Consider the following 27717-nt stretch of genomic DNA (forward strand, 5'->3'; position numbering starts at 1 on the left):
ACACAGAGATTGGTGAGATGAACGGGAGTCTATCGAACCTAGATTAAACAACCTAACCTATATAAGCCTAGCACTCATTGCCAAATAGGTATAAACAATTCACTCTTAAATTCACTTACGCTATGAGTAGAACCAAGCTCAAGGCCTTTACTATTGTGTTATTAATTGACTTGATTATCAAAGGCTGTTCCCCAACCTACCAGAGGTCGACCCACACTGACTCATTTGTAAGCACAAGTTAAGTGAATTGCGGTCAATCGTTTCTTGAACGCAATCGATAGTATTTTAGAATTTAAGATGTGAGAGTAATATTGGAAATGGATAAGTAAAAATTAATTGAGACTAGCAAAGTAGTAATAGAGGGTTTTACTAATAAATCTTCACTAAGAAGGAGTTGATTTCAACCCTCGGAACAGATTTGTGTGAGAAAAAAAAAAAAAAAAGATTAAGGCCATTGTGGGGAATACAAAACATTGTTCGTCCAACATCGCGTGAGTTCTACCAAAAAAAAAAAAAACATCGCGTGAGACAAAAAAAGCTGCTACATCCACATTGCAATCGACCGTGAAAATTACTAATTATTAATTAAGTAGTAAAAAGGCCGAATTCCACTCCACTAGTTTAGGAGCTCTGGGCGGCTGGGGCCTCCAGGAGGCAATCCACAATCGAACCTTTCATTATTTTGTTCTGTTTCAATCCAAAGCGGGAGTGATGGGTGTTTCAATCCATGCTGTGTCTGGGACTCTTGAGTGCAAGAGACACGCTTCACGCGAGAGGACCATTTCCTCTCTTTGTCTCTTACTTCTTAGTGGCGAATGCCTTTTTCAGATATAAGGGGCGTGAAAACAACCATTTCGTCTATAAGGACTGTTACTGCTATCGAACATTGGAGCCTTGGATACCGAAGTGTTAGCGACTCCGAGTGTGCGCTCTCTGATTCTCTCTCTATTGCTTGCCAGTTCTGTAGTTCAAGAAAAGAGAAATGTAAGCATAATCTACATTTGATGACGCGTATATTAGTAATCTTTCATGTTTTTAATGACATTGAGTATTTGGATTTTAATTTCAGGGAGAAGGCATTGAAGCCGATGGACGCTGAGCAGCTCAGAGAGAATGCTCATAAGATGGTTGATTTCATCGCTGATTATTACAAGAACATTGAGAGCTTCCCAGTTCTCAGTCGAGTTGAGGTGCGAAATCTTTTTTCTTCTCCCTTACAAACTCGGCTCGATTGGTTTCTAGATTTTAACCGCGCGAGATTATTTCATATCTGAGATTTGAAGTATCCAACCAAAATATTTTCGAGGTGATTTTTTTTTATCCCCACTTCGTCCCTCATCTTAATGTAGTTGTTTGATTCTGGACCTTCCATGCAGCCTGGGTATCTGAATAAAATTTTGCCGGATTCTGCACCTATCCATCCCGAATCACTGCAAAATGTTCTTGATGGTGAAGTTACTCAACTCTTTTTTTCCCCCTTTTTTCCCCCTCATCTCTTCTCTTCTCAAGTTCCACGTTGTTGGTCCATTGGCTTAGTATTAGAATTGTTCTTCCAGTGGAGTATTCAGTTGTTATTGACTTCTGAATTTGTTGATCGGGATAGTGGTAATGAAGTGATATTTTTTCGGGATGCAGATATCCAGGAGAAGATATTACCAGGGGTAACCCATTGGCAAAGCCCTAATTACTTTGCATATTTCCCTTCTAATAGCAGTACCGCTGGGTTCTTAGGAGAAATGCTCAGTGCCGGTCTTAACATTGTTGGTTTCAGTTGGATGACTTCTCCTGCTGCGACTGAACTGGAAGTTATTGTTTTGGATTGGTTTGGTAAATTGTTGAAGCTACCTGAAGATTTCCTTTCACATGGTAAGGTAATGGTGAGCAACTATATCAGATTTTAGTGACAGGACAGTAGCTCTAGGCCTCATCACCATGATGTTTAATCTGTTTTCTGCTAGTGTTGGTTGTTTGAGACTGGTTCCATCTGCTGACTCATTGTATGTTGCTGTCCACAATATAATAAGTAGTACCTTATATCGTCCTTTGCTTCATTTTCTTGGGCCCATAAAATTTAAAAAAATATATATCATTGCACAGTCCCTATGGGAATATAGATAAATTCTTTGCTGAGAGAGTCAACTCATAATCTGTGCAATGCAATTCATTCAAGGAAGTATTCAAAAGTGTTCAATGAACCTTTAAACTTGAAGTAACACGTTATCTTTTGTGCCTTGATAAACTTCATTGCCTGGTCGGATTGAAAGTTGGGTCATGCCCAACTCTACACTTGATTTCTGGTGATGATGCACCTGTTTCTCACCCTTCTTGTAGCTGGGTAAAGTATTTGGTATTAAAATTGAGGTATAACTGCTTATGAGCCATGGATATATTCACTAGTAGCTGATCCTCGAGGTTCTCTTTGGGTTGAAAAAGATAATTCAAGTTCGATCTCTTGAACTGCTGATATTATTTGGCTTAGATAATGGACTCTATTAGTTCCAATGAACTACAAGATTAATGTGCAATGTATCCTTTCTATTACAGGAAAATCACAATATGTATAACAGTGTTTTGTTATAGCTAGAATTCTTCTTAAGACAAATGCTCCATCTACATATTATTTTGGAAGTTTAAAATGCTTCAATTATGTTCTTTAATGGAATGAAGTACCACAAATTTGTTCTTACACATGGTATGCTATATTTATTAAACATATATTTTTTTCTGAGTAAGTTTATTAGCTGTCCTCATAAGATATGATTGCAATATCATTGCAATATCATGCAATCGTTTGAAAATCATACTGCAGGTAAAGGTGGGGGAGTGATTCAGGGTACGGCAAGTGAAGCTGTTTTAGTTGTTCTATTGGCTGCTCGTGATAAGGTCTTGACGAGAATGGGAAAAAGCTCCCTTGAAAAGCTTGTAGTGTATGCATCTGATCAAACACATTCTTCTCTGCAAAAAGCCTGCAGGGTATGGCAGATTTTTGCATTAGTATCTTAGTTTCTAATAAAAATTTGTCAATTGGTGAAGGGATTTTCTTATTGACACCCCTTAAGGTGTCAAATAAGAGTTGTAAACTTGCTTTTTTTTGTCAATTTAGTATAACACATTTTTTTTATCTTTTCTTCTGAGGATGATAAACCCTGTCATTTTGCATGTTTGCTCAAAAGTGACACTGAAAATGACAACTCTTAATAATTACATAGTTATACATCACTTTGTGCTGAAACAAAAACGATAATGATACATCACTTAAAAAACTAAATTTGGGGAATTTATTTTTTAAGTCCTCACTAAGAGCTTTTGGAAATAAAACCAAGGACAATTATGAGAAGGTTGAAAAGTTACAATTCTAAATACAGTGAGTAAGAAATTTTCTCCACTTATAACTGTGCACTCTGTGAATACAAACCTGAAAGCTATGCAGACTAGCTTCAAGCTTATTTTAGTTTATCTTACTCAATTGAAGACTGCTTCAGAGTTTGGACTTCAACTTGTTCTCTTTGAAGACTTCGCAAATATTTCCATGCTCCCTTATTTTGAAAGAGCTTCTTTCTGGATCTATACAAGACTCCATAACCAGTTTCTGGAATTAAAGAAAACCGAGTGCACCAGTGGGTCTCTAGGAATTTGTTCAATGATTCTATGAACCTGCAAAGCACCCACGCTGTTGCTTTCTAATGTTCTTTTTCCATTCCGCTGTTATTTTCTGTTGGGTGTGGATTATTATTATGTTACTCTGTAGTTAGTTAATTTGAGAAGTTAACTGTTGTTTTAGAATATTTCATTTTCTGTTTCAAATGATGGTTAATTTTTTTTGCGTTTTATATTGTTATGACTATAAACATGACAAACTTTCTAATCAATATCGGTTATTTGGTTGTGTTTTTGAAGTATATTCTTATCCCAACGTTTATCATACTCTTAACATTTACATATACATGTATACACACACATATTGGTGTAGGTTATTTTGGATTGAAAATTTATGTCGTAGTTGCTTATGAGAATAGATCATAACTTGTAAGTATATTCTTTTTGAGTTTTAATTTCCTTTCTGAAGTTCAGTGACGTGATTCTGCCAGGAGTTTATACAAGACAAAGAAGTTTTGTAGCTTGGGTTTTGTAACCATACTTGGGTTTTAGTGAATATTTCTCCAAAACCTTCTGGGGCATAGTGTTGTAGTGTCTCTGTGATTCTCTATGCAGCCAAGTGCAACTTCTGGTTCTGTTAATTTTAGATATAAATCTGGCCTTGTCAATTCCTTGGACAATAAACATTAGTAGATGCTGCTGAAATTGTAATAAGCAGTTCTTTCTTGATCACTAAAACATATTCTTGTGGACATGTTTCCCTTCTTGCTTGGCTCATATAGTTTTACTCACAGAATGAAAGTTTATATGGAGGTTTCAGTGATCTGATTTTGAATGATGTTTCCTGAATGATTTCAGATTGCAGGGATATATTCAGAGAACTGTAGACTGCTGAAAACTGACCCTTCTATGAACTTTGCACTCTCTCCTGATGTACTTAGTGAAGCCATCTCAAATGACATTGCTGCTGGTTTGATTCCAATTTTCTTATGTGCTACGGTAAGAAAACCAACATATGGACATTGTTGACATATGTGTTCGGTTGAGGATATTATGGCAACTGGGTAGCATATGTACCATTGACTAATGTTATTATAGGTATCTTTGTTCTATTTAGGGGAGGCCTTGTTCATTTGTATGTGCTTAGTAAAAGCATGCATTATGTCGAAAATTATTCTATATATGGATAAAATACGATAGTTCAGTTCGACCTAGCAAGGTAGTGAACTTAACTAAGGTGTACATGACCCTGTGTACCCCCATGGTACACAAGGCATGTACATAATATTTCAACAATCTATGCACCAACTTGAGGGGGAGTGTTGTAATTCTAGATATAAGGGTAGAATTGTCCCCAGGATATTATTTGTAATATCCCACATTGATCTAAATTTTTTTTTTCCTTCTTGTACACAAGGCATGTATCAATACAATATTTCAACAATCATGCCCCCACCCGGGGGGGGGGTGTTATTCTCTAGAAGGGGGGGGGGGCCCCCCCGGGTTTTTTTTTTCAACCCCCCCCCCCCTCCTTTTTTTTTTTCCCCCCCCTTCCCCCTCTTTTTTTACCAATGGTTGGAATGGCTTATTGATCCATGATCTCAAGCCCTTTATTTATAATAAAGTGGAAAGTAGACTATTACAAGGAATAGAAGTTTACATGAATGCAAACTCTAATTTAATTCCTATACAAACTCTTATTAGACTCCTAATAGAATCCAACACTCCCCCTCAAGTTGAGGCATGGATATCACACATGTCCAACTTGACCAAAAAGTATAAAACATCTGTCAGGTAAACATCAGCAATTTGATCTTCAAACTTATAGATTACGTCCGCCTTATGGACTTCCATTTGATTTGTCCTCATCTTTACTGCAACTTTATGTCTCCAAGGAAGAACGCCCAAGTAAAGAAGTAGAATCTTCAAATGTTGAGAAGACTAAATTTCGCACAAACCGAGGGAAAATATATTTTTGGGGTAACAATAGCTAGGGAAAAATAGCCAAAGTGAAAGTTTTGATTTGTAGCAATGTTAGATCCTTTAAAGGGAAAGTTTGCCAAGGGGCAATCTCCAAAGGTAGGGGAAAATTTGTCAAGATAAGTGACAATCTCCAAAGGTAATAGAGATCAAGTTCTACAAAGGTCAAACGACAAGTCTTTTGCAAGGTTAGATCTCGAAGGGAAGATGTCAAGTTAAGGGGCAATTCTCTAGGGTTAACGAGAGATCAAGTTCGCCGTCAAAAAGATAGACTATAGCAATGTTAGATCTCCAAAGTGGAAGATTGCGAAGGTAAGGGACAAACTTTCAAAGGAGTAGAAGATTGCGAAGGTAAGGGACAAACTTTCAAAGGTAACAAAGATCAAATTCTGCATAAGGAAGTCTACATGAAAGGCTTTGAATTGTAGACATCTTCAATCTCCCCCTCACGGTAGCGTACACGTGGGAAGATTATAACAAAGGAAATTCCAATGGGGAAACTTGGAAAGGAAGAAATTGTAATGGTAAGATAAAAGTATCGGAAAACAAATCTAGAGAAAATGACAAAATTTGAAAGGGGGTTGACCAAGCCTACGGTGCCACTAATGAAGGTCTGATATTACCGAATGGATCGGATTAGAAGGTGTAGTCAAAGCAGAAGTAGATCCTCCAATCGGCTCGAGCAAATAAAGTCCATTTACCACGACCAATCTCCTTCCCCAGATCCTGAAGTAGCTAGGTAGGAGTTGGTAGGGGTAGTAGAGGAAGCGATGGTCGAGGCTGTACCGGCGAGAGAAGACCGCATAATACGTCGCAGAGTAGCGAACTCCTCCCGCGAAAAACCAACGTCTGCAGAGGGTGTGGTGGAAACCGTCTTAGAAAGAATAGCCTTTTGTTTTCCCCTGTCTTTGTGCTCGTTTTGCTCAAAATCAGCAGGGCTTCCCATGCAATTTCCAACAATTTTCCTTGGTATGATATGGTTTGTGACGGTGCTCACACTTAATAATCTCCTTAGCCGGATCGGATTTAGTGCGAGCAGATGATCGTAAAGCTGATTTCTCCATATAGGAGTATGAAGCATGACTAATCGACGACTTTCCTCACACTGAACAAGAGCATAAGACTGTTCTAGTGTAGGAAAGGGAGAATGACTTAAGACTTGCACTCTGATCTGATCGTACTCCACGTTCAAACCTGCCAAGAAGTCATATACTCGAATCTTATCAATGTACTTCTTATATGTCACCACATCATCCGGATTAGTGGGGTGATAATCCCCATAATGATCCAACTCTTGCCAAAGAGATCGCAACTCAGCATAATAGTGGGCCCGTTAGTTCCTTTTGGGTAGTCTCATGAAGCTTCTTTCGTAGCTCATAAACTCCGTGCATCATTCCCCAACTGTCCCTATGTTTCGAAGTAGCACTAGCCTTCGATTTGGGCTGCGGTATCAAATAATAGGTAACCCGGGCAATATTTGGATGCATGGAATTCAAAAGGAATGACATAATAAGAGAGTCGTTTGATATCCATTTATCCTGTAAAACACTGCGGTAGTGGGTTTGATAGTAGTGCCGTAATGTATCCAACTAGTCCTCTTCCAGAATAGTCGGTAAGCAATCGAGACCAGATCAAGTAATTTGTGCCGTCAAATCTTTCCGAAAGAGAATGAAAAGTGGAAAAATATTCGGATCCAGTGGGAGCAGTAGTATCATCAATAGTTGTCATGTTGACAAAATTATCTGAGTTCTTGGTCTTCACCCTTTCAAAGTAACAAATGTCGGAATGCAATAGCAAACAACCCAAACAGATCTACCTCTTTCTTTTTTTTTTTCTACAGAATGACAAATATGTCCTTGAAAAAACGGAATTTGCAAATAAATCTCGAACTTATACAAATTTACATATAAGTCCCCGAAAGCAAATTTACCAAAATAACTCAAAACTTAAATTCAAAACTTAAATTCAAAAATTGAATTCAAAAACTTGAATTCAAAACTTAAATTCAAAAATTGAATTCAAAAACTTGAATTCAAAACTTAAATTCAAAAACTTGAATTCAAAACTTAAATTCAAAAATTGAATTCAAAAACTTGAATTCAAAAATCAAATTCAAACCATAACAGATCCGTATGGCTTCACAAAGCAAGGAGAACAGCCCATCGAAGAACCTTAATTGCGAACCCCAATCGAAGGTTTAGATGACTAACCAAGCGAATGAGGCTTTAGATGAAGAATCGACAGAAAAAATTGCAGGAGCTGAAGCCGAAGTTGTGCGAAGCAGCGAAGTTGCTGATTTTTCTCTCTTCTCTTCTTTCCTCGTTTCTGTTCTTATTCATTGAATCGAGACGGAAAGAATCGTCTTCTTCTTTCTTTTTTTTTTTTTTTTTTTCGTTTCAGTTGGCGACCAAGATGGTACTGAAAAACTGCCTAGAACTGAAGATTGGCGATGGGTTTGAAAAAATCAGAAGAAGAAGAAGGTAGGTCGCTTCCCAAATCGAATTTAGGCTCTGATGCCATGTTGAAATACAATGTTTGGTAGAATGGCTTATTGATCCATGATCTCAAGCCCTTTATTTATAATAAAGTGGAAAGTAGACTATTACAAGGAATAGAAGTTTACATGAATGCAAACTCTAATTTAATTCCTATACAAACTCTTATTAGACTCCTAATAGAATCCAACATCTATCAATAAAAAAAAGGGGGGGGGGGTTTTGCGGGATATAAGTTGGATTGTAGGAAATTTGGTGGTTGGTTTTGTGGGAAAGGTGGGGGGGGAATTTTTTTAAGGGATTAAAATTAAATGAGAGAAAAGAAAAGGAAAAGAAAAAAAAAAAAAAAGGGGGGGGGGGGGGGGGGGGGGGGGGGGCTACTGTTTGGATTTTGGCAGTATGCAGTCCAAACAAATCCCAGATATGGCATTACTGTTTTAACCCATACAAGATCCTACTTATGAGTATTTTGGTTGCTACTTCCATATTAACAAATTCTTTTTAATGTAATCTTGCTTGGTTATTTTCAGATTGGTACTACTTCTTCAACAGCTGTGGATCCTCTTCCAGCATTGGGGAAAATTGCTAAGGTGACTGACCTAAGTGATATATTTAGAAAATTTCATGTGAAAATCAGTAAAGCATAAACATGGACTCCTTATACTCTTATTTGATTATAGAGGTAACTAATATATTCCTTGAATATAATACAACAAGCTGGATGGAATTATGTTCCAGTGGTACTTGATCTGGACACTGATACCTTAAAAAAAAATCATCACCAAAGACGGAAAAAGAAAGAAGATGAGAAGATCTGGGGAAGACTCCCTAACAAAAATAATACACAAGACAACCAAAGCCAACCAATATGAGAGCACTCTATCCAGGTCCATAATCTCATGACAGGGTGCATGACCTCTGCTATCGAAGCTATGTGGCTAAATCTTCCAAGGGCAGGGAAAGGAATAGGCAATATAGGGTTGCTTCTTGGAAAAAGGAGGGAAGCTAGCAGTATCGCAATGATTAACTTGAAAAGAGGGCATGGTTTTTTTTTTTTTTTTGGGGGGGGGGGGGGCAGCAAATGATTCAGAGTACTGGGGGTCACCTGACATCGGATTTGAGCTCCAAAAGTGGGTGGCCCAACCATAGATAGTTTGAAGCGCCACTTAATTTGGTAAAATATAATTGTGGACACTCACAGTTTCCCCACAAAATTTTGAGTCACCCATTGTAACAGTATAAGCAGAAAGCAGTGATGATATACTATGCCGATTTAAGCCCACACAGTGTTCTGAATCATAGGAATTATCACTAGCCACTAGACCTCAGTCCACAAGATATTAGTCATGAGAGATGATCAGCAGTAGGTAGAATGAACCAGCCTGCTAGAAATCAAAACTACAATAGAGAATGCTGACCAGCAATAGGAGAAAACCTGTATAGCGCATTTCCAAGATTTTGATGAGGTAACAAGACAAATTGAGTTGAGGACAATATTGTGGTGTAATGGCTCAATTAAGACAATCCAACAGCTGGATTGTAAGATATATTAGACAGACAGAGACACCCAGACTCTTAAGAATTCCTAGAATTAATAAACTATCAAGATACATCTATATACTTTTCTGGTGAAAACAAACCTGGGAGCAATGAATGAGCCTTGTCCATAGAAATTCAACAACAACAAGACAGCCTTTTTCCCAACTTATTGTGTCAGCCACATGCGTCCAAACAAAATAAAATGGCGAAAACTGAGGTCTAAACAGTCAAGGGGAAAGAAGAGAAATATGTAAAAGAGGGATGGGAAATCTTGTGGACAATAAAAATGCAAAACAGATGAGAGATAAAGGGTTTTTTTTTTGGGGGTGGGGGGGGGGGGGGAAAACCCACTTTCACGCTCCACCAATGAAGGGATATTTACAACCAAAACAGCATAACCACAGTCATGAGGGCCTTAGGTAAACTCTCAAAACAGAAATATGGATCAATTAAAGTTCTTGACTGTTCACAGTTCTGACTCCATGTAACAGTTTTCAGATCTGCAACAATCTATAAAGTGAACTGTATGGAGAAGCAGAAAACCCTACCGAGTGGAGCAGAAAGTTGAATGTCTAATGAGCAGTCACAGACTCAAATATATATATATATATATATATATATATATATAAACAAGATGAAGAAAAAAAAGATTCCCTTCACAGTTGTCCAACCCTCAGTCAGTATACTTTAACATGAAATAAAATGAAGCCGCAAGTATTTGGCCAGTGCATTGTTGCAGTAGATACGAGAAGCTATTTCTAACAGTTCATAATACTTCCTGAATGTGTTTTCTATTGAACTCTATGTCGAAGGAGATTCTAAATGAACTGCTCTGTTTCATAGGTTATAAATCATTTTAGTTCGGAATCGCACACTTCTTTATACATCTTACAACTCTTTAAATCTCTGTTTTTCAAAAATTTAGTTTTTATCATGAATGACTATAATTCAATAGTCTTCAGATCTTCTGCTTTACTCATTTACCTCCTCTTGTTCTGCTTTCCTATAGTCAGCTCCTCTTTTTCAGTAAAAGCTTGAGGTCATTTAAGCAATAAAAATGATGACTTTTTATTCCACTGTACAATTATGTTATCATTGGTCCTTGTTTCGGATGGTTAGTTCCTTTCCATTTGGAGCTAGTTCTCCATTGAGCACTTGAAAAAAATATTTCCTTCCTTGCACCACTCTTTTCTTTTAATGTTTTCTCTTTCTCTCTGTTGATTGTTGAAATGTAAAAGCAAGTCTGGCTTGGTACGCTATGGTTTCCATTCTTTTTGTTGTGAGTACTTATGGGGAAGTTAGAATGATTATGGTTCTTCTTTCACTAGGTTCTTGAACACAAGGGAAGCAATTGTTGATTGCATCTGTTGTTTATTCTTATTCATGCTGCTGAAATGTGACAGCATGTGAGCATGGCTCAAGATCTTTAACTTCAGGACATCATTGCCCTTTCAAAGTAATGAGTTGAGCCAAGATCTCAACAAGATGTGGGATTTTTCTTTTTTTGAATCGCAAGCCTCTGTCAAAAGGGATATTAGGTGTCACTTGGGACTGTAACTTGCTGCCAAACCTATTTTAGGCCTTTTGAACATGCAGTTGATCTCAGATTTAAGAAAACCGTAGTGTAAATCAGGGTTTCATTCTGGATCCCTTGATGGAAATAGCCACGCTGAGGTGAAAACCTCAAATGGCCTATTGTACAAATAATACACTCAGGCAAAAGCCCTTAACTCATGAAAGAAAAGAAAAAGAGACTTCTACCTGGGATTTGGTGAAGGATCTGACAGAAATGGAAGATTTGAGCTAGCAGCAAACTTTGAAGAACCTGGGCAAAGCTCCTCTATGTCAGCAAGATCAAGTCAGGATATCTTGACTCAATTGAGTTTGGTACATAGTATATAAGGTGTCAGTTTGAGTTGGGTCGATATCTCAGTCAAAGCAAGTTCCGGGGTTAAGATTTCAACTCGGCTAAGTTGTTCTATTTTGACTCACCTGGCATCTTGTTACACAAAACCAAAAATGCAAAATATCTTGCAAGATCTCAGAGCAGGTGAAGATCCGCCCCGAGAGAGACCCGCCACCGAAAGAGAGACTGACCACCGGTGAGATCCGGGAGATATACAACTTTGGCGCAACCGGTGGCCCCCGGGGGAGGGCCAATTGGGTTGAAACGGATTAGCTATTTAAGGCCTTAAACACGTGGTGGCCGGATTTGTTAGAAACAACCCATGGATGATTTCTAAGCTACCCAAGTGTGAAACCGAAATGAGTAGGATTAGGGAATGCAATGTTATACAACAGTAATATAGAACCTTAAGGCATATAATGAAAAGCAAGATATCAAATGCATCAACTAACAAAGTATAAAACCATCCAATGAGTCACAATCTCAACAAGAATAAAATAAATACAACCAAGAAGTCATATAAGCAAAACAAAAAAGCAAGAGAGAAGAGACCGGAGAGGAAGAGAGGCAAGGGAAACAGCAAAATCCACAAAAAAAGAAAAAGAGAATCGCGAGACCGGGCGAGAAGGGAGAAGGCGAGAGGCGGGCGGAAGGCGAGAAGGCGGTTGGGAGATCTCGAGCGGTTCCCCGGCGTCCATCCGCTCGCAGCCAAACGAGTTCCGCGAGTCTCGCCATATCTCGCGTCTCCCCGCTCATGAGTTCTTATGCTATGCTTGTGACTATGTGAGAAAGCGATAAACCTCACTTATTGCTTTATAGGAAAATAGTTCTAATATAAGTATTTGCCCAAAAAAAAGTTTCTAGTACAAGTTGCACTCATTTCAACAGAAAGTTATAAATAAAGTTGTGGGCCATGTGGCACTAAAATAGAGTGCCCTGTGGGTCTCTAGCAGACACTATAAGAACTGCAGGAACACGATCTCTTTTAGTTACTGTGTGCAATCATAAGCCAAAACTACACTTCTCTTAAGAGGGGAATAAGAAAACTTGTAGGAGAGATGCATTTGCTTTGAAGTTTTCGCTGGATGTTGAAATTTTTAAGTTTGTTCCTTCCATACATTCTATGCAGAACAATATAAATCTTTGATGAGCCATTCGCTATTCCCTTTATATTTAGCTCATTCATGATAATTGTTTTTTATTATTTCTTAATATAACTTACTGATTTCTGAATTTTTTATAGGAAAATGAGATGTGGTTCCATGTCGATGCGGCATATGCAGGAAGTGCTTGTGTGTGTCCAGAATACCGACACTATTTGGATGGTGTTGAAGAAGCAAACTCATTTAATATGAATGCACATAAATGGTTTCTTACTAATTTTGATTGTTCTTTGCTCTGGGTAAAGGTATGCTGATGCTGTGTTTTCATCTAATCAAATTATCTTTACTGTTCCCCTTTTGTTTGCAAAACTTATGCAGAAGCCTTGTATTTGCATGTAGTCAAATAATTATTATCTCCCATGCTTACATGTAAAACTGTATGCAAAAGCTTCATAAGTTGAAGGATAATGTTATTTTAGTTTTCATCTTCAAGGCTTTGATGGATTCTTCAAAGCTGGCACTAGTTCTGAATTTAGAATAACAGGGTAACGTTTTAGGTTTTGATAGATATGGATGTTGGGATTTTGTTTAATATGTTTGTGTGGTCATGGACCTATTCTGTGGACCCAAAAGTTTAGTCTTAGGCTAAGTACAAATTGTTTAATTAAAGCAAATTCTGCCTAACTTTATTTATAAGGGCAAAATAATCTTTTCTTATGAATTACGCATTTTTGAGGTTTTGATAGATAAGGGTGTTGGGCTTTTGTTTAATATGTTTGTGATGTAGGAGAAACCCTAGAAACTAGGGGACCTACAAAGTGGGCTACTAGACTCTTAGAATTAAACACCTATTCTTGACAGATAGTAAAGAAAGGAATTTGCAGCACTTGAAATCTGATTAATCATGCATGTAAGACAGCTAAAATAGAGAAATAAACACAATAAGTCTTACTGGTAAGCACAACTAAACAAGAATCAATAGGGAAACAAGGGGATGGGGATATTGGCACCATAACACTAAATTGAATGCGAGGGTATTAAGAAACTTAAAGAAAAATAGAGCTGTCCTAGTCAATAGCAGATTTCTAACAAGGAATTCAACAACTAACAATGTAAAAGGAGTCTTGGGAAGTTTTTGTTTTAAACAAAACTACCGTCAAAGAATTGAGAAATATTTTGGGAGAGAAAATGTTACCTGCTAATCTTGGCTGCAAAACAGGGGTTAGAAAGCATCTTGGAAACAGAAATAAGAGAAAGAAAAAATATTTTGAAGTAGTGGGGAATCCTAGGAAAGGAGAAAATAATATTTTGAAGTAATGGCGTATCCTAGGAAAGAGAGTAGGTGATAAGAGAGAGGGAGAGAAAGAAAATAAATAAAGAGAAGGGAAAGGAAAGGAGACTAACAAAAGACAACTAGACTAACAAAGAAGGCAGAAAAGAAAAGAAGGTTTTTTTATTTTGCCAGAAAAACAGAATCGTGGGGTTTGGGGAAGAAGAAGAAGATTTCCAGGAAAGAAACTAGGTCTTTTTTGAGAAAAAAAGAGTAGATCTTTGTAGAGGAGAGCAAGGGGAAGTTTTCTAGTGGGAAACAAGGGTGAAAGGAGGAGAGAAAGCTTACCTGGAGAGAAGGGGAAGAACTAGTACCGCCAGAGAGAGAGAGAGAGCAGCGTGAGCTTCTTTTGTAATTCTTTTTTTCATTGATTGATTGCCAAAAACGAATTTGATACAAGGTTTAAATAAAAAAATTGATTCCTCACAACCCTACATGTTTAATACCTAAAATAACCCCAACTTAAGTTGTAAATATAATCCAAACTCAAAATAACTCAAAATTGGGCCAAAATAGACTCTAGGCCTAGCCCATAAAGACTCAAACATGAAATTAAAATATTTTAATAGTAAACTACTACCCAACCCACTAAAACTAAGGAAAATAACATGACAAACTGCCTATGAGCAGTGTTTCTCATTGAACCATAGGATCCTAGCAACTTGATAACCTCCGAACTCATCATCGATCCACATAGATGCTGTCGTGGGATGATTTCTACGTTGGCGTCACCGGTAAACTCGGAACTACTCACTGATGTCCTCATTAGTTTGTGTGGTCATGGGCCTATTCCGTGGACCCAAAATTTTTTTTTTTTTTTTTTTGGATGAATAAAAAATTAAATTACTGAAAGCCAAAAGAAACACATACAAAGGAGAACAAGGGGGGGTGGGAAGCAAAGAGGTCAAGGGGGGGTTTGTGATTGCAATTTTGTAGTTCTGAATCTGGATGGTAAAGCGATGAATTGCATATGCCTCAGTTCCTCTATCTAGTTGCCGAGTTTCTGCAAATCTGATTGATGAACCAATGCCAGAGAGAAAAGATAGAGAGAGTTATTACAATCCAGCAAAGAGATCATGGTTTTCAGTAATCACCGCGCAGAATTTGTAGTGGATTCTAAGTATGGGTTTCTAACTAACAATGGGGAAAACTCCCAAGCCACTAATGAAGTTCGCATTTTTCAGCTGGAACGAATGAGACATCACCATGAAAGACCCACTGGACCAACTTTCCACTTTACAAATTTGAAGAATAGAAGCACTAATCAGGTTTATGTGAGTTTTGTGGAGGATACCTGGATTATAGCCCCTCCTTAGATTTAGTGAAGGGCAATGCTTCTTTGAAATCAAGGCGTGTAGAAGCATAAAGAGTGGCAAATTTTATACTTTATGTATTTCACCATATGATTTCCACTAAAAATGTTGCATTTCTGGCTTTGTCTAGAGTTGTTCTTACGAAGTTGATTTCTGCAAATGAACGTGGTTATGCATTTCACTTAGAAAGGAGAACAAGAGATGTGGAACTCAGATGTCTTTGGGAAGTTTCCTTCTTTGGAATATTTACTTTGGTAATAAAGAAAGGAAATCGAAAAGGCATGTGGGCATAAAAATGACTAAACTAACGGAAGCCGTTTGGTCATTAATGGTGTGTCCTTGGTGGTTATTGGATACCACAATGGAGGGCAAATTCAAAATATCCCTTTTCTTGGATAAAATGACTTGGATCAAACCTTAGGGTGTCCAAATGAAAATTGCCCTTTGAATTTTGTTGAATTTTTGGACTTTTCTAGAGACCCAAAATTCAAGGTCAGATCTAGGCCAATCTAACCATTAAATCTGTCTCAACTTTAGGGATCTTGTCCCCCCAACCCTAGTGATCTTCCATCTTAATTTCAGCCTTAACGGACCCACCAAACCCCAGATATGCCCATCCATGTTATTGTCACCCTATTTTCCTTCCAAAGTTAAGAAACTCTATACACCCCAATCCCAACCATCCAAATTCATTGAAACTTGAAGAGGTGATTCTAAGGAATAAAATATAAATTCCTTTCAAGTTTTATCCCATTCCCCTAAGTTTTCATCCCATCTCAAATCTACCCCGTATCAAGGAATTTATCAATCTCCAATTGGTTAGGGTTTTGGACCTAGTATTCAGGTTAGCCCTGGAGGTCCTTGAATCTAGAGTCCTATTTGAGCAAGGCTGCATCAAGGGGGTAAGGGTGGGTCACAAGCATGATCCATCTATATGGTAATCTACTCCTTGAGCCCTTGTTTTTGCTTCCAATCATCTATTAGCTGAAAAGGAATTTTTTAAAGATACTGGTGCAGGTTGGAGTGCCTCACCGTTAATATCACCCTGCTGTTGTGTTCTTCATTTTCCTCTCATCTTCTGATTCTTTTTAAGTTGAAGTAGGGAAAAGTTTTATCTCATTCACCCTAGTCAATTTAGGTAAGAACAAAATAAATTTTGGGTCCAAAAATAGCCTTCATTTACTGAACTCAAAAAAATTCAAATATTTTGTGTGGCATTAAACAAATCTTTGGCTGAAACACTCAAATCTATCAGAGATCATTTGGCAAAAGATGACATTCTTGACCCTTGGTTCTTTCTTTCATTTTCATTGTCTAACATATTAACAATTACCGACCTAAAATTTGTTTATTTTGTGTTGTGTTCTAGATACACGTGGAAAGTTAACATTCTTATGCTTTTTTCTGATCAACAGGATCGTAACTATTTGATTCAGTCGCTTTCCACAAATCCAGAATATCTGAAAAATAAGGCAATTTCCTTTTACTTTTTCACCAAAGTTTTATTATTCTTGACCTTTGTGGAGGAAAATCTTTTTCAGAAAATGCTTTATGAAGACTTGTTCTTGTAAGGTTGTTTTGATGTTTTATGTCCACTTTTAATGGGTGCAAATGGATATTAATTTGCCTGTGTTGTAAGCTATGAAATGTCAATCATACTGGTCATAAGCATAACAAACTATGAGCACTGCTATGCTTCATTCAAGAACTCAATGAACAAACCATTCATATTTGTGGCGGAAACAAATTTTCTTTTGGGTTGGGGGGGGGGGGGGGCACAAGCTTAATTGAAATTGTTGTAAACCTTGATTGTTAGTTATCACAGCTGCTTTAGGGAGGTCACTGAAATGCTACCTTATTAAGACCATAACTGCTTTTAACTGATAGTTGTCAGGCTCCCGGCATTGAGGAGTTGTCTAGATGCAAGGTGACCAAGGCTCACTTAGGTGACATGTTAAGTCATTAATGGCTATGTTTTTGCACATCAGCACTTCTGTTCAGGATCTCAGCCAACTCTTTTTTGGTTCCTGGTGTCCTTTCTACCGCATTTTATTGTACCATAGCCCCACTTTTCACTGATGCATCTAATGGGCTTATTTTCATGACTGAAACATGACATGATGTCCCTCATCTTGTAATTTGTTTTTCTTTTGGGTACTGGTTCTTGTATTTTTCTTTAATCTGAAGTATGTGTTTTTATGGAAGAAGTTTAATACCTGGAAACTCAACTTATCTGTTAGTGAAATTTATTTCCAGGCTTCAGAAGGAAACATGGTTGTGGATTACAAAGATTGGCAAATTCCTTTGGGACGTCGGTTCAGGTGTGTTGTGTTCTTTGATATGGCACTTGAGATATTCATAATTCTCTTGGAGGTCCTCTCATCTAATTTTTTATTATGAGTTTACTCTTTTTGGACCATAATCTATGGTGGCATTAGAAACATAGTTTTTTGTAATTATGTACATATGACTTAAAACATGTAGAAATAAAATAACCTGAATTACTGGAGACACTTTGCAATGATCATTTTGCATAGAATTATAATAATTGATCAATCACTATTCAAGTGGAATTTATAGACCATGATCCCCAGTTGGTGCATCCATCCTAGTCAAAACAAGTGAAAATATAGAATTTGATCCAATAGTCATGTCCTAATGAGTGCTAAGATCTAGACGATGGTGCTATTAGTGTTTGTGCATATGTGGTGCCCTTTTGATTGTATTTTTATATGTATGTTGACAATCAAATGGTTGTAAGGTAAGAGGTCACTGTCTAGTTGTTTAGTGCTTGCACTATTACAGGGACCAATGACTCAATTAGAGTTGCATGCAGGGGCATCAATTATTGATGCAGGATAAATAATCTGCTGAATAGACTTGTTCTAGTCCGAATGAAGTAATACTGAACTGAAGTTTCAACTGAAGAGCTGAATGTAACAAGCAAGTAGCTACCATACTTTCGCTTCCCCTTCTGATCTAGGGGGTTGTTTTTTTGTGCACTCGTGTTTGGGACCTGTGGGTGTAGGAGCATGCAACCATGTCTTATTTTCCACTTAAAAATAAATGGGCAGTCTCCTTGCACTGTCACATGGCAATGCAGTTGGCATTCAAACTTTGTGAACATGTTGCCCACATTATCCCCTGGTTCATGTGTCAGCTCAGTGCAATCTGACTTCACTACATGCTGAAAGTTTTGAAGGATGTCTCTACAATTGCTTGACAGGTCTGTTTCTCTTCTTGTTGTTGTTATTATCAACAACAACAATAATTAGAGACTTGACCATTAAAGAAATAAAGGGAGCAGAGGTATACATGGCCATATGGTTGACATGTGCCAAATTTGGCTCATGGCCTATATTGAGAATACCCATGTAGCCAACGGGAAGAATAACCTTGCCAGAAGCCTTTTAATTGATAACAAAAGCAACAACAACAGAAGGGGGAAAAGACAAACAAACAAATAACTTTGCCGGTCTAAAAAACAAATAATATCATAACAACATTTAATGACAAAAACAGCAACTACAATAGCAACGAATACAATAATGATAATGTGAAAAAAATTGCTAAGATGAATGTCCAATTTTTTATAGAATCATTGATTAGTTACGTGAAAGATTCCAAAGTGTTGAAGAAATCTTAGGTAAAAATTAATTCATAAAGCTGTCATGCCGAATAACCTCTCTCCGCAACTTTGTATTATTTTACAAGCTAGACAGTAACATGCTTCCATATGTAAAATTGTAGCATGCTTCCATAAGTAAAATCGTTTTTTATTAGTGATTGTTACTTATCAATTGTTTCATTCTTTTAAATCGTATGATATCTTATCACGGTGTCATATGTATCAATTATAGGTCCAAAGATCTGTTACTTATTTCCATATCTAACCTGGAGTTTCATTGTAAGGTCATTGAAGCTATGGATGGTTTTGCGATTATATGGCTTGGAGAATCTACAGCATTACATAAGAAACCATATTGAATTGGCTAAGCATTTCGAACACCTTGTTGCCTTGGATAAAAGATTCGAGGTAAGTAAATCTCCAATCTTTTCCCCTTTTTTGTATTTATTAGATTGTTAGTGTGTTTTCTTAAGGGTATGTCTGACTTTCGGCTCCAGTTGATAGGTCATAATTTATAAATTGTATCTCAGATGTTGATGTAGCCATTTTGTTTCCCTTATTGATGATTCACCTGTTCTCATGTGGATTTCAGTCACTTGCATCTCTCAAACCTTGAGTTTACTATTGGTTACTACTGGTTTTGTCTAACATGTATGCATCTCTAGCCAATGGAAGGATAGTGCAGTGGTTGAGAACTCACCTCTCAGTGGAGAGATTGTGGGTTCAATCTTTACCGGCGGCATATGTAATTATCCCAACCCCAATTTCCCTATATATAAAAAGCGCCTTTGTTACAAAAAAATGTATGCATCTCTAGTTGTGGCTGTTCTTGGTGCTGGAAATTAGTGACAGGGTTCCTTTGCCTAAAAATTTAAATATAAGGAGAATAATGTCGTTGTCTAAGTATTTTCCTGAGTCAATGCTGCGGGCACATAGTACTCCTCTAGCACCAAATGAGCCTCTCACTACACCTTGAGGGACTTTAGAACTTGGAAGAGAACTTTAGCTAACAGTTAGAGTTTGAGATAATGAAGGCTGTCACAGCTGTATGATAGCCAAAAACAAAAATAATGTTCTTGTGGGAGAAGATCATTTCCATCTCTCTTTGGGGGGAAGATAGAAACAAAATATGGTCTTGTAAGAGGATACGATTTTCAGCTAATAGTAAATTTGCATCTTATTCCGTTTTTCACTAATGAAAAAAATTATGTAATTAATGCAAGTAAAAGTGGGGGTGGGGGTACTCTGAACTTCATTTTTCTGTTCTCATGAAAGAAATTTACTATATTTTGTAATAATTTTCCTGGCTTCTTCATTACTTTTTGATTTATGCAGATTCTCGTGCCTCGGGTTTTTTCTCTTGTTTGTTTTCGCCTTTGTCCCCAACAAGATGATCAAGATCACTGCAATAAACTGAACCGTGGCTTACTGGAGGCTGTAAACTCAACTGGAAAATTATTCATATCACACACGGTTAGCCCATTTCTGCCACATGAACTTGATTCTTCTGCATTCACATTTGTATAATGTGTGGTTAAATGGGTCTATCTTTTTTCTTTCAAAAAAAAAAAAAAAACAGGTCCTATCAGGGAAATACACTCTACGTTTAGTGGTGGGAACTCCACTGACAGAAGAGAGCCATGTAAATGCAGCATGGAAAGTGTTGCAAGATGAGGCCACTACCTTATTAGGGAGGTTCTAGGGTGAGTTAAGTAATCCTGCTTCATTCATACATTTGCTTATTAAAGTTCACCCATCTTTTAAGTGTTAAGCTGCAACAGAGCGTTTAATGTTCCCTGTCATCTGTTTGACTGGCTAAAATTATTCTTTCTACATCTAGCTGTAACACCCTCCCACCAATTGTTGTTCTTTAAAGGTGAACCCTGAAGCATTTGTATTCTTGATATTTGTTGGCCAAAGAATATTTGTTTGAGGGTCTTTTAAGGGGGAAAGGGGCCAAGAAAACAATGGTCCATACCTATAATTCTAATTAATAAAATGAACGAAAATAAAGAATGGAAATATCTTTGATTCTTTTGCTATGAAGTAACATTTGTTTTGGACTTTATCATGAAATGCATGATGCATCTTCTCTTAGAAAATTTCTTCATTCTTCATTTGGGGAAAAATGGATTATTAAAGCAATATCAGCATCTTGTTACTTGATGTTTCACATTCACTTGGCTGTCAGAGAGAAGTGATTTTATACTTCCTATAATAGATTTAGACACTTTGCATTTATATTTGGCATAAATTCTTAAGTATCTGAAGGAATTAGAAGAGCTAGGGGCAGACCTAGGATAATTTTAAGAGAAATGGTGAGAAAGGATATGCATAGCTTAGGCTTTGTATCTAGTATGGCCTCAAACAGAGCTGATTGGAAGCAATAATCCGTGTAGCTGACTTAGTTGGGATAAGGATTGGTGATGATGATGATGATGATGATGATGACAAATTCTTAACTATTCTACTGAGAGAAGAAAAATGTTGTCAATTCTGATCCTCTAAAATTAAATTGTGCACTTTGGTGATTTAGTTCTATTGAACTACATCTAGGTCGACACCTGCAATTCCAACTTAGATACCTTGGTTGAATGGTTGTGCAGGTGACCTAGACAAGTTGGCATGTGAGTTCAGAAAATGCAATGTTTTGGCTGGTCTTGACCAGTTTTGACCTCTTTATTTGAATCCATTAAAAGAAAGAAAAAAAAGAATCAAATTGTGAAGGGTTAAAAGTCAAAACCAAATCAACAACAACAACAACAACAATAAGCCTTGTCCCAACTAAATGGGGTTGGCTACATGGATTCTTGCCCTCCAATCAGTTCTTTTCGAGGCCATACTAGATACAAGGCGTAAGTATACATATCCTTTCTCACCACTTCTCCTAAGGTTATCTTAGGTCTACCCCTAGCTCTTGTAGTTCCTTCAATATGGATTATGTCACTTTTCCGTACATGGGCATTTATAGGTCTCCGTTGAACGTGGCTGTGCCACCTCAAACGACTTTCTCGAAGCTTATCACTTATGGGAGCAACTCCCAGACCAACTCTAATATGATCATTTCTTATCTTATCCATCCTAGTCTTGCCACTCATCCATCTTAGCATCCTCATTTCTGCTACACTGAGTTTATCTATATGATTCTTTTTAACAGCCCAACACTCTGCACTGTACATCGTAGCTGGTTGAACAACGGTCCTATAAAATTTTCCTTTAAGCTTTAATGGAATCATGGATCACATAAGACCCCGGACGCACCTCTCCACTTCATCCACCCTATTTTAATTCTTTGCGAAATCTCATCCTCTAAATCACCTCTTTTGCTTATAATTGAACCTAGGTACCTAAAACAATCACTCTGAGGAATCTCTTTATCGTCAAGTATCACCACCTCATCATCTGCCCGATCATGAATGAAGTTACAAATTAGATATTCTGTTTTCGATCTACTAAGTTTAAAGCCTTTTGATTCCAAAGCTACTCTCCATGATTCTAATTTGGTATTAAAAGTCAAAACCAAATCGAGGAACAAAAATTAAATTTTCAGTGGCATGTGCAACTTTCAACTTTTAGACCCTTTGGGGGTTATATATCATTTATGAATCTTCTAGTAGTCAACCATAGCTAAAAACACGAGCGAGAACATATTCATTCATTTCGAGATCTAAAACTTTATTTCCAGCATTTCCATACACCAAATTGAGTTTGACCCTAACAGAGCTCCTTCAATACTGTCACACCCCACCTACATAGGTTTAAGGCATTGACTAGTATGCTACACCAGCACACTACCGAGCTTAGTGAGGGGAACTTGCAATGCAATGTAACACATCATATCTTTACATGCATCAGTACAACCATTATAACAAACAATCATGCAAGCAGTTAATAAAAGAAAACCACATAGTCCACGATAATGTGTGATCCATTTATTAGAAATGAAAACCTAGCAACCAGCTCTAAGTCTCAACTGGTATAGTACTCGCAACAGATTAGGTATGTCTTATGCTCCCAACATGCAAGAATGCCCGGAGATGTGAACCATCTTGGCCTCACACATAAGAGACCCAGAGACCTTAACTGCCTTTCGAAGCCACTAGTTACAAGCACCAGTAATGCCCGATATAATAATGTTCCATGGCCCTATGATACATGCTAACGTACTCGCCTGTTCCTTGTAGAACTCTACATCATATCACAGGCCAGACAGTTTGGAATGATCTCGGGTGTAAATCTATCTGTTAAATAGAAACCCAATTATTCTTTTTAATTCCTAAGATTATGTAAATTATTACAGATCAGCTAATTGTAAAATATAACCAATGGAATAGTAGTCCATCCTTTTATACAGCATAGAAGAAGCTAAGTTTACCAGATATATGTTACAAGCAAATTCAATTTTCTTCATAAAGCTGAAAGCAGCAATGTATTACATTGTAATAGTTTCTAAGGACATGAATTACCATACTTTGAGATCTGGTACCATATTACATTGTAATAGTTTCTAAAGACCTGAATTTACCCTTCCTCTAAATCCATCCCTTGGCCCTTCTTTTTTGGGCCGCCCTTCTTTCCTATCCACCCCCAACACTTCCCCTTCATTCGCCTTAGCCCAACCCATCATCTCCCCACCCTCTCAACCTAGTCTTTCCAACCCTTCCTCTTTGTCTGCCCTTCTCTCCTCTCTTCTCTCTCCTTGTCTCCTCAGTTCCCCCCCCCCTTCTCGGATTTGTCTTCATCCACCCTCTCTCCCATTTATCGTTCCCCTCTCTCTCGCCTCTCCAGTTTGTCCTCCCATTTTGGGGATTTACAGCTACCTCAAGAGCATTGCCAGCTGGTTCTCCTTCACCTGTTGTGGGCAGCCTAAAGTGGGCCACTCTTTGTCATGCAATGATGATGCTTTGACAGTGGTGCCCAATATTGAATTTCCCTTCCCCTTTGTCTGACCGTGATTGTGTTGGTTGCAGGAAAAGCAACCATATCCCTAAAGATTGCTACCAAGATGATGGAGATTTCATTGTTGACCTCAAGTCCCTTAGAAAGAGGAAGAATAAAAGCTAAAAGAAAGAATAGGCTTGCCTCTTGTCTTGCTTTTTAGTTATGTTCTTTGTTCAAACTTATGTAAGGCTTTTTTCCAATTTGAGCTTCTGTTGTTTGGGCTTAGCTCTGACCTTCGCTTGCTTATTTTCCTTCCTTCCCCCCTCATCCTCTCTTTGGTAATGAATTATTTATTCGTCCCCAAAAAACCATAACAGATTTATGTTACTTCAACTATTTTGGCCAGGTCATATATCTAAACCTTCTTTGTTTCATACCTTTGCCCCTAGGATTACAGGAAAGAAGCCCCAAAAAAAAAAATCCTTACTTAGCTGAACTAACGTGGCATTTTTCTTTTTCCTTTTTTATCATCTACTGTGATAGGCCAATTCCTCCAAGACATACCGACACTTTGCTTGAGAGGTTTTGTCCAAGCCTGTTTGGCATTATTTGTTTCAGCACTGAACTTGGTTATTTAGAAATGAGAACATAATTCCAGGAAGCTACAGGCCAGTTTGTTGCCCAACTATCATCTTTCTAGGCCTGGTCTAGAGGTGCGTAGGTGATCTTCGCCCATGGGTAGCTTCATCACACACAGTAATATGGTTCAGAATGTTTTCTTGGTATAGTCTTGGTCTGGTCCTATTACAGTGGGAAGTGATTCAATATAAAATTACAAGGCACAACTAATGTAGAACTTGCATACATGCTAGTGATTTCAGAGGACTTTGGTACTAGCATTGTTTGAATAGGCCAAAACCCGAAGTTAAATTCATACAATACAACACTAAGCTTTTGATGTAAAGAACACTTATTCATATGAACAAGCCATTATGGCTATAGGCTTGATATTCTAACCAGTTTGTAGGAAGATTGAGAAACGTCCACTGTGAAATTGTAGACTTGCAAACTAACTCGGTACTCTTCAGTAGAAAGAGGTGAGAAGATTTGGCAGACTTGGTTTGCTGGTTGCACATGTAGCATACATGTTGCCATGGTTATCATCCAAGTTCCACAGGCCTCCCCACAGAATGTCATCATTCAAGGTCTCTGGTGCGGAGGCATCACTGTCCAACATGGAAGGGAGTAAGCATTGCTCCTCAGAGGAGTTGGAATACATGGAAACCATTTCCTGCCTTACTTGAGCTCTATGTTCACTCTCATCAAGTAGTGACATGATATTTTTCATTTCAACTTGGTTTTGTTGCTGCTGTTGTAGCTGCTGCTTTTGCAGCTGAAGCTGTTTTCGTCTGAGGAGTCGAACTTTTGACTTCTCAGCATAGTCTGATGCAGATTTTCCCTTTTTCTTGAAGTGTGTCCTCCAATAGTTCTTGATCTCATTGTCCGTTCTCCCAGGCAAGCTCCGTGCAATTGTTGACCACCTGGGACATCATATTCTTCAGTTACATCTTTTATGTACAGACAAGAATATAGACTTCAGAAAGAGAAAGAACACATTATAGATTTGTTTCATACTTCAGAAACTTGAAACATGTCTCAATTGCCTCACCTATTCCCCCACCGGGCATGAAGCTCTAGAATGATTTTCTCTTCATGGTGGGTTATCTGCCCTCTCTTGAGGTCTGGCCTCAAATAATTCACCCACCTCAGCCTGCAACTTTTGCCGTTCCTTTTTAGCCCTAAGCCAACAAACACATAGATAAGAGAAGACCAAAATATATGAGAATACACTAGAAAACCTAGTGTCTGCATGGTGCTGCATGAGTCAATAAATTCTACAGAATGACGTGAAAATATAGTTGAATAAGTGGGTTGGGAAACTAACAACAGTTATCAGTGTTTGAGTGGGTTAATGGTACCTGCAAATCTTGCCACAGAGTTCCATCTTCCATCTCCATGCAGCCTGACATATTCTATGAGCAATTTATCCTCTTCTGCAGTCCAGGGTCCCTTCCTCCAGCCTTCTTCTATGATTCCCCAGCCCAACTGTCCGGCCATCGCTTCCCAAACCATGAATCAAGTTTCCTTGCCTTTATCAAAGTAATAAGCCTGGCTTCCTAGTTGCATGACATTGGTTTGTGATACTCCAGCCTATTTATATCTCCATAATCTCTTAACTTATCTTGTCTCAAGTTAACTGTCCCTATCAAATGATCTCCAGCAATCTCTATCCCAAGAATATATATATTCATTAATATGTCAATTAAAATTAAAGCAAGATCTACTTGGATCTCCACCATGCGTTGGGAGGTGATCTTCTAATAAAAAAAAGGTGATTCCACCCTACATCAGGTTACCAAAGTACCCTCTGCACTTTAAGGAATGTTCAGATTGTACTCCATGAAATCTGTTGAATGGTTCTGCACTCTTTTATGGAACCTTACTATGCATTAGCATGGGCATGGAATATTTCATATCCTCTTCTTTTATTTTAACCCGAATGACTTTATGTGGATTGAGATAAGCATCGTTGATATTGCTAAGGATATATTCTGTCTGCTTAAACTCAAAAGCAAATGCCAGTTCATAATCACTAGGTTCCAAAAGCTTAATCTGCTATGCTTAGGCCTAAAAGATCCTACTGGGGGAGTCTTTGAAACCCCTGATTTTTTTAATCTCAAGGTAGGCAAGCTGGAATGGTTGCATCACACAACATAAACCATTTTAAAAAGCTTGAAGGACTCAACTCTGCTTTTTTTTAAATTCAATAATACACATTGGTGCACTGATCATGTGTGGTGTCTGATCCAATAAATGAAGCAAACCTGACGTCTGCAGAAGATACAGTCTCCAAAACAAGTTCTTGATTAATTATAGTTAATTAAACCATACTCACTAATCACTTGCAGATAAAGATTTAGTAAGGATCACTGGATTCCCTTTTCTTTTCAACTTTTTTTTAGGCCTTGGAGATTACCATATAAGTCTAGGTCTCAAATTCTTCAGTTTGACCATACCTGTAATGTTGAGTGCAAAAGGGCTAAGAGATAATAATGATTTGAAATGCAAGAACCAGACCAGTTTGTGCTGTAAGGTCGACAAAGAAAGTCATAGTTCTTTTTAAGGTTATCATTAATGGTTGATATTCTCTGTAATAGCAAGTTAGGTCTGTGCAAAGAGGTCAACAAAGTCTATTTCTTCTTGACCAGTCAAGCTATCCTATTAAGTATAAAATCCCATTGAGGCCAACAAATGGAACTTCCCACTCATCTTAAACCTTTCTTTATTTGACCAAACATGATAGATTTTGTGTGTTCACGTGTGGTCATAAAGCTTCACTAAGTTGCAGGAGTTCAAATTCAGAGCTCTTCCTTTGACCATACCTAACTCTTCAATGGTTTCAACCCTTAGTGGGCAGCCAAGCTTTTGCTCGTATAGAACTTGAATTTACACTTTATACAGTGAGTGGAGAGAGAGAGAGAGCCTGAAATCCTCAAACTTAAGCACTTGCTATTGTTTCTTAAAGGAAAGCCAATGAATGCTATGGTGACTTGCTTTGTTTATGGGTAAAGTGATGAACTTGATATACTTTCTTCACCCGTTTGATGTCTTTTTCATGCTTTTTGGGTTTGTCATCATTCTAATTGTCATTTTCCTGGTGCACTTTTAGGTCTGGGTGTTTTAGGGTCTGGACTTTTGGGTCAATGGATAACTGGGCCGACAATTCAATACGTGAAAATCATGAAGTAACTCTTGTTCCACGGCCAAACCAGATTCTATGATGATTTGGATGGTCAAAGTCGTTTGGGAATTATTCTGGAATAAACCTCTAAGGGATGAATTGGATTTGACTGAGATCAAAAAAACAAACATAGACAAACAGGA

General features: G+C 37.8%; 2 protein-coding genes across 5 annotated transcripts; one reads left to right on the plus strand and one right to left on the minus strand.

Moving 5' to 3' along the window:
* Nucleotides 1-665: 665 nt before the first annotated feature.
* AAS (Pyridoxal phosphate (PLP)-dependent transferases superfamily protein) lies at nucleotides 666-27681 on the plus strand. Of its 4 annotated transcripts, none has more exons than XM_089160406.1 (14): nucleotides 666-984; nucleotides 1070-1190; nucleotides 1377-1449; nucleotides 1636-1866; nucleotides 2810-2973; nucleotides 4456-4596; nucleotides 8603-8662; nucleotides 12761-12925; nucleotides 16679-16735; nucleotides 17520-17584; nucleotides 19176-19299; nucleotides 20227-20364; nucleotides 20471-20594; nucleotides 27503-27681. In XM_089160406.1, coding segments are annotated over exons 1-13 (1464 nt in total). In that variant the 5' UTR covers nucleotides 666-982; the 3' UTR covers nucleotide 20594; nucleotides 27503-27681. The 4 variants fall into 4 exon arrangements, with proteins under 4 accessions (XP_089016532.1, XP_089016534.1, XP_089016533.1 ...); XM_089160408.1 differs by having other exon boundaries at nucleotides 27518-27681; XM_089160407.1 differs by lacking the exon at nucleotides 27503-27681 and adding an exon at nucleotides 23862-27496.
* On the minus strand, nucleotides 24857-25905 carry LOC149009895 (uncharacterized). Its single transcript, XM_089160410.1, has 3 exons — nucleotides 25752-25905; nucleotides 25442-25571; nucleotides 24857-25313 (listed from the first exon to the last, which is right to left on the minus strand). Exons 1-3 carry the CDS (start codon nucleotides 25903-25905, stop codon nucleotides 24857-24859), a joined length of 741 nt encoding a protein of 246 aa, XP_089016536.1.
* Nucleotides 27682-27717: the final 36 nt, after the last annotated feature.

The sequence above is a fragment of the Hakea prostrata genome, chromosome 7 (genome assembly GCF_041222555.1).
Source record: "Hakea prostrata isolate BN-2017 chromosome 7, UWA_Hpros_2, whole genome shotgun sequence".
NCBI classification, from domain to species: domain Eukaryota; kingdom Viridiplantae; phylum Streptophyta; class Magnoliopsida; order Proteales; family Proteaceae; genus Hakea; species Hakea prostrata.